The sequence below is a fragment of the Spinacia oleracea genome, chromosome 4 (assembly GCF_020520425.1).
Source record: "Spinacia oleracea cultivar Varoflay chromosome 4, BTI_SOV_V1, whole genome shotgun sequence".
NCBI lineage: Eukaryota > Viridiplantae > Streptophyta > Magnoliopsida > Caryophyllales > Amaranthaceae > Spinacia > Spinacia oleracea.
Window position 1 is genome coordinate 115,355,518 of NC_079490.1, and position 7,993 is coordinate 115,363,510.

A 7,993-nucleotide genomic window follows, 5' to 3' on the forward strand; every position below is an offset into this window, starting at 1 on the left:
GAAAGACAAAGAAGCAGAGGAGTGAGATCGATAGAGGGGAGAATCGGAGATGAAGGAAATGAGAGAGAAAGAGTGGATTCGGGTCAGATCCATTGGAGTTAAAACAAGAATAATATTCGATCCATATTCATTCAGATTCGGACTTTTTAATCCGATATAGATTCAGATTTTTTTTTCCCCGGATTCGGATGGGATATTTTCTTTCGGATCAGACTCGGACACGGATTGAATGCAGATTGAATGCTCATCCCTGAAAAGAAATGAAAAGAAAAGAAAAGAAAAGAAAATAAGATGACTATTATTTGACTTAAAATTATTGGAGAAAATTACATACTCTGTTATGAAATTTCATACCTACCTTCCATAATCTAAATACGATGTAATAAGTTCATCAATTCTCCCTCCGTATTGTATTAGGAGTCACATGTTGACCGTCATCCATATTAAAGAAGGATAGTTGAATCTAATAAAAATAATAAAGCAAGTGGGGGGAGGGAATAATAAATAAATAGAAAAAAGATTATGGGAAAATATTTTAATCAAAGTATAGAGGGAGTTTATTGTAGTGATGGTGTCTAGGAAATTAGATACTTCGTATATTAAATAAATAGAAGGTGGAGTAGAAAAGTTACTAAAAATAGAAATGTGACTCCTAATAAAATACGGCTGGAAATGATAAGTGTGAATTAAAAAAAAAAAGGGGAGTATTAGATTTAGTGCAAGTTAGTTAAGTTAACAAAACAATTTTCACTTTTTTGATATGAGAGCTTTTTCTATATACTTTGAGTATCAATTTTCACTTTTGTTTTTTATATGAAAACTTTTTCTATATATACTTAGTATTTTGCTACTTAGATTAATGAGACGAACTTTGTGCTTTGAGTAAATCACAAGTCTTAGTTTATTATGATTCAATTGCTTGAATTAGTTTACTTAACTTTAATCTTTAATCATGATTTTTAATTTGGCATACTGTACATGTTTCCAAAGGAATGCTTTTACTTTGAATTAACTCGTGTGCAAAGCATAGGTCTCCTATGACATGTTTACGCCATTTAAAATTTGTGATTTTCCTGACGATTATTTTAGGTAGAGCCTATTAGACTCCGAATAATTCGAATTCGAATCAGGTTAAGTTCAATTGGGAGGAAGCTCTCCCAAAAAAATATCGTTGTATTTCAAAGACTCGTATTCAAGACTTTCTTTAGGGTGGAACAACTCCTTTACAAGCTGATCCAAACAATGATTGCTGATATGTTGGTGATCCAATTAGCTATTGAGCTTGGATGTGTTGGTTACTACAATAAGTAAGTCAAATGATGAGTTACCATGTCTTATGATTGTGATAATTATTCAGTGACCATCATGCATACATTTCAATTGTTGTTTGTAAATTCAAAATCTTTGTGGTGACTTAAACTTAAGCCACAAGAATTTAGTTACACTCAGTCTTTTGGAGGAAAGTTTGTTATGCTCAATGTTGTGTGTTTGCTCAATGATGATAATTAGTCTGAGATTTTCAAAACATGCATTGATACCATGTTATTGACTTGCAACACAATTTTGCACGGTAATTAAGTGCTTATCATATTCCCAGGATACCGTCATTGCTTCTTCGACCTCCCCGGGAAAAGAGGTTCACAACCCGCAGGCCTTTTACCTCCATGGCAGGTCAGTTGGGTCTTTCCCTGTTCTGTTTCAAAACAATTTTACAATTGTGATGTGTCTATACAAAAGTTTTACAAGTTGATCTATTAGTGCCTTGTAGTATCACCCGTATTACTGTGCATGCATCCGGTATGGCATCATTTTTCCAATTTAAATAGTGTTAGTACAAGTGCCAATAAAAATTTCTGGAAATCGAAATAACTGCTTTACAAAAATTTGCATTATGAAAACATTTCTAAGCTATCAGTACTGTATGTCTGTATGTATATAATATAGGAAGAAGAACCAACATAAAACCAGAGTAAGCACATCCCTCTGTTGCCCTCTTCAAAGTCCTGACATGAATAAAAATGTATACTTGGAATATTTTGACAAAACCCATGGCCTTTCTGTGAGAACTTTACAAAAATTTGCTGACAGCCGGCTCAGGCAGAACAGCAACCGACCTTTTTCACCTCAGAAACATCATCCTTAGATCCGATATCAATGGTTTGACCCTTTGGCAAGGCTGTTGGGTCACCCCCAGCATCAAGTGCTTTGCGGCAGACAACATGATATACCTGGGTGAGGACTTCACTGAATGCATTTTCAACGTTCAAAGATTCAAGGGCAGATGTCTCCATGAAGAAGAGTTTCTCCCTTTCTGCAAAGGCCTTGGCATCTTCAGTGGAAACAGCACGTAAGTGTCTCAAATCTGCCTTGTTTGCCACAAGCATTATCACAATGCTGGAATCTGTATGATCTCGCAATTCCTTTAACCATCTCTCAATATTCTCAAACGTGACATGCCTGGTCACATCATAGACCAATAGAGCACCAACGGCCCCTCTGTAGTATGCACTAGTGATAGCACGGTACCTACAATGAACATGAGACAAGGAATGAGCATCATTGTAAAAGTAGAGGTGGACTAAGGTGACTGCAAACTGCTTCAAGAAAAATAATAGGGGGGCTCTATTGCAGGGTACTCTACAATCAACTTATGCAGCAATAGAGATCTATCATTCCAAAAGATCAACAAATTTCTAGTGTCAAATTCAGTACATGTGTTTTATTACCTTGTCGTTTTGAGGTGAATCAAGTTGATTGTCTGGTTAAAAGGCTTTTCTCAGTTACATCTAACAAAGGGTTTGGACTTTGGAGGGGTTTTAGAATGGGAACGGGAATGCATGAGCGTGGAATTATGCCACATGCTGTGGTTTTATTTTGTTTTTAAATTTCTAAACCAAGACCCTGCTTGCAATTGGGTCAGACTACTGTTGTTGGTCTCCATCCATTAATCTAATTGGTGTCAAAAGTTACCTTTAAGCCTAATGCTGCGGCTGAGGTTGAAAATTGAATACTACAGTTATGCACTTGTATTATGAAATTTGTATGGATCTCTTAGAGCAAACTAGCTATCCACAAATTTCTTTTGAAACGAGATAGTTACTATCCAGCACATGAGTAATCAGTCATCCTTTACGATTCGATATTAAAAAAGCAAATATGTACAACACATCAGCCAAGAAACTTTCCTATACAACAACAGGAAACCCATAAAATAACAATGAATAACGGATTTTATGAGTCACTTGCCACTCAATCCCCGACTACCCAAGAGGCATGGACAATAATGAATAGCAACTTGAACAAATAACCTTGTCATAGGCTCATAGTTAATAGTTAACATCACATAATCAGATATTTGATGATCCTCTGTACTTCTCAAGAACTTTACCGAGAGAAACTTTGTCAGATTCAATTGAAAAATAAATAGACAGCATACGTATTGACCATACAAGGTCCAACAGAAAAAGTAAAGGTTTAATTAAACCATAGCAACAATCCACCTTATGAAAGAGCGTTCCGAACTTAGTTATGAGTTGAGTATACAATCCCAACATTCGCTAATGTTAATTTACGAAGAGCATGCAGAACTCGCATAAGCCAAATTGATACATGAACAGATTCTACCTACTTCTAACCCTTAAAGTTACTCTATTGAGATCATTCATCATCATGGGCTGACGGACATATCTTTTCACTAATCCTGCCACTATTACCATCTTAATGAGGGACCTCCTTTCTCAGCAAGTCAGCAGTGTTATACACTCTTCATTAAAGCAGCGAAGGTCGGTTGAACAGTTCTGAATTTCTGTGACTATCAAAGATAGGCGAAATTCATACCTTTGCAACATGAAAAATTCGGTAAACCATGAACGGAATCCAGACAGAAAAAATACATATATTTTTTTTTAATCTTTGCTACATACTGCGTTTCCATACAAATTTCCTTACACACAAATATACAAAATAGAAATTCTTACCCTGAAGACTGGAATAAGAGGAATCATATCATCCCACAGCTATGTCATAAACCCATCATGTTCTCCCACTTCCTATAGATGTAACATGAAATTTCCCTACCAACATCGACACACTTTTATCCTTGCGTTACAAGATGATTTTTCCACATAACAACTTAACAAGAGAACACGGCACAAAATAAAACGCATGAATACGCAAAGCCACAAGTCAAACCTAGCTACAAAACCCTTCTTCCCAAATCCCCATATTCTATTCCCCGATTATCTCAAGTCAAAACCACCTTATTAGACAATCAAATAGGAGCATCATGTATCTAAGATCAATTCCAGCTCGACGATCAATGCCCGTCCACCTATCCGAGCCTCGGATCATTCCACTCATGTACAACTTAGCAAATTCAAATTATAATCCGCATGCAGGTCAAAAACATTCCCAAATTATGATTACAGCATTAATAAAAATAAAAAAAAAGAAGCTAATCAATTAACTTCTTCGCATTTTCCAGCCAAAATCAATTAAAACGAGCAAAATCAAACCCGAAAAGAAACCTAAATCCGCAGAAATTAATAGTCAACAGCTAATTAAAATGCATAAGCAATACAAAACGCGTAATTCGGAAACGTCATTGACTATAAACACGTTGAACAGGTCAAAAAAATTCAAAAAAACTGCAAAAATATTAGAAGCAAGCGAAAATAAAATATTGAAAATGCAGGGAAAGAGGAAGAAGAGCAGATACCTTTCCTGGCCAGCGGTGTCCCAAATCTGAGCTTTGACAATCTTATCATCAACATGAATGCTACGAGTAGCGAATTCGACGCCGATTGTGGATTTGGATTCAAGGTTAAACTCATTGCGGGTGAAACGAGAGAGAAGGTTGGATTTTCCGACACCAGAATCGCCAATCAATACTACCTTGAACAAGTAATCGTAGTCGTCGTCTGCTCTGTATGCCGACATTTTTAGGCCTTTTCCTTGAGAAGTTTTCTCGCTCCTGTTTTCTCTGTAAAAAAATGGTGGAGATTATATGAAATGGAATTTGAAAATGGAGGGTTTGTTTGGGTTTTATTTTTTTTTTTGGGAAGGGAAGGAAAGGAAGAGGGGTTGAGGGAAAGGGGTGGGAAACAGAGGACTTGTGACAAAATCGTGGGGTGGGTGTAAGCCTGTAAGGCTTGTTGTAGAATGTAGTCATGGATTCTCTCTCTCTATCATCACGTGACTTGGTACGTGGTGTTTCGAAATTTATAACAGTGCTTTGCAAATTGCACTCGTATTTCACTATTTTGGTAATTACTCCGTAAGGGTGAGTTTATCCCCAAACTTCCCTTCAATTTTTAGACTCTGTCACATTAATTTTCCACTGACTTTTTCATTATCCAGACTCACATAAAACTCATCCTATTTTTACACATTATTCTCAGACTCACCTAACTCTTAAAATATTTTATGTATATATCTTTTCTTTTTGGTACATTTTTCAAATAATATTGAAACTATGTTTTCTTATATATAAGCAAAGTAGACCCGATCAAAAAGTGGGCCGGGTCGAGAACATAAAAATTTGTCCATTATGTCGTGGCGAGCCGGGCCAAGCTTCGGGCAAATTTTGTATGCCAAAGACCCGCTATTTCGGGCTAAAAATAGCGGGCTTTCGGGCCGGGCCAAATTATAACTAAAATTGTTGTTTTGCGTTGTCCAAAGGCCGTATATTTTTAAAAAAATCGGGTCGGGCCGGGCCTTCTGCCCAACACCCGGTAATTTTCGGACCGGGTCAGGTCGGGCCAACGGGCCAGGCCCATGTTGATCGGCTCTAAAACAAAGTAATTTATAATTCGAGAAAAAAATGAAAAAAAAATGTTAATTTCGAAATTGAGATATGTTCCGTATAAATTAGAAACAATAATACAACATATTAAATTCAAAAGATCTAGAACATAAATTTAAAGGCAAATGAAACAAAATAATACATAAACCATCAATAATTTAGTTGGGTGAAATAAGATAAATTAAGTTTGATGATGTGGCATGATTTGGAGGAATAAAAAAAGTGGAGTCTTAAGTGAGTTTTGAGTGAGTCTTGGATTTTCAAACTCACTTCAAGACTTAATGTAGTCTTTTACCATATTATCCCAAGATTTAGGCTTGAGACTCAACTCGAGACTCCCTTCAAGACTAGGGATAAACTCACCGTAAATCTAATATGTAATTTCATTATTTTAGGGGAGAGATCCGGTAAGAACACCTCCTTATGTAAAAACACTTCTTATGGTAAAAACACTTTTACACTCTCCATGTTCTAAATTTGTTCAACCATGTTCTAAATTTGTTCAACCATGTTCTAAATTTGTTCAACCATGTTCTAAATTTATACAACCATGTTCTAAATTTTCAAGCTCATGTTCTAAATTTATTCAAGCATACATATAGGCTTGGTCCCCACATCAAATCATATATATATATATATATATATATATATATATATATATATATATATATATATATATATATATACTTCCTTCGTTCCTAAATAATTGCACCGTTTGTAAATGGCACAAGAATTTAGGAGAAAATATGAGACATGTGAGGGGTAGTGATTAGTAAAAGTAAGCACAAGTAATTAAAAGGAAGTTGCAAGTGGGCTTGGTCCCCACATCAAATCAGCAGCACATGGAGGGTTAAAAGGGGTGGGGAATTGAGAGGGAAACTGGTGAAATTTGTACAGAGTGGGTGGGGGTGAAAATTTGAAATTCCCCCACTTGAAAATTTCAGCACCAAAAGTCAACTTCCCTCCATATTTCATAAAAGCAATTGTACTTTATATCTGATTTTCAACATAAAGTTAACACAATTTAACAAAAAACTCTACATTTATCCAACAAAATAAATTACAAAACCCAAATCTGGAATCAGGCTTCACGTTGAAACCTTAGTTCAAGGTTACAGATTCACCTTGACCACGTCACACGGCACACACAACACGTAGTTTTGTTATTTTGTTTGTATTACTTTCACCATGGAAGATAATGATAGTATTCTTGAAGCACTTATCTTGGGAGATGGGGTTGGTGATGAATTTTACATCGATGTTGCTGAACTCCTCCTATTGGAAGAACAAGTTGCAAATCAATGGGAAGAAACAGACCAACAAGAATTCATGGAGGAAGAAGACCAACAAGAATTTATGGAATCGGATTCAGAATTATCACTTGAAGAACTCATGAACATTTATGAGCAAATGAACATCGTGGAAGATGAGTTCGAGGAAGACGATAACCACTGGTATGTCACTGACTCTGATGATGAAGAAGATATGGAATATTTTGAGCATCCTCCAACTATGCACACCATCAATGTTGTCCCTAATTTAAGAAAAAAACCAGAATTAGGGAACATGAATAGAGGGCATTTAATCAATTTAATGTTAGGTGTTGCCACTGCCATTGATTTAGGGAATAATGCCAGAGAATTAGTTCTTCCCCGGGGAATAAGGAAAGAAATGGCAACTAGATTCAACGTCGATAGAAGTACTATATACAGAATATGGTTTATAGCTAAAGCACAAGCGCTTGTAGGGAATAACATTAATGTGCAAACAAAAAAGCATATGTGTGGCAGGAATGAATTAATCAATGATGAAGAAGTATTGAAATCGGTTCCATTAGAACAAAGAACAACATTGAGAAAATTTGCTGCTGCTTTGATGATCAGTCCAACAACTATCTACAAACTCATGAAAAGGGGAATTTTGAGGTCACACACAAATTCAATTAAGCCAAAAGTTACTCACTATCATAAGCTTCAAAGGATACATTTTGTGCTAAGTAAAATATTACCAAGGACGGTTACACAATTGCCTAAGTTCTCTTACTTGTACAACATGGTTCACATTGATGAGAAATGGTTTTTCATGAGTAGAGTAACTCAAAGATTTTATCTTTTATCTGATGAGGAGGACCCTTATATGTTAAAGGTCATGTTTATGGGAGCAATTTCTCGACCTATGATTACTCAGTGG

The 7,993-nt window shown here is 35.9% G+C and overlaps 1 protein-coding gene across 1 annotated transcript; it reads right to left on the reverse strand.

Moving 5' to 3' along the window:
• Positions 1–1,758: 1,758 nt before the first annotated feature.
• On the reverse strand, positions 1,759–5,130 carry LOC110804586 (ras-related protein RABA1f). Its single transcript, XM_022010189.2, has 2 exons — positions 4,718–5,130; positions 1,759–2,526 (listed from the first exon to the last, which is right to left on the reverse strand). The coding sequence occupies exons 1-2, from the start codon at positions 4,936–4,938 to the stop codon at positions 2,094–2,096; spliced, it is 654 nt and encodes a 217-aa protein (XP_021865881.1). The 5' UTR covers positions 4,939–5,130; the 3' UTR covers positions 1,759–2,093.
• Between the last annotated feature and the right edge of the window lie 2,863 nt (positions 5,131–7,993).

Coding starts and splice junctions, on each gene's coding strand:
- LOC110804586 (XM_022010189.2), bottom strand. CDS start 4,938: ATGTCGGCATACAGAGCAGACGACGACTACGATTACTTGTTCAAGGTA. Junction 2,527..4,717: donor GACACCGCTGGCCAGGAAAG/GTATCTGCTCTT, acceptor TGTTCATTGTAG/GTACCGTGCTATCACTAGTG.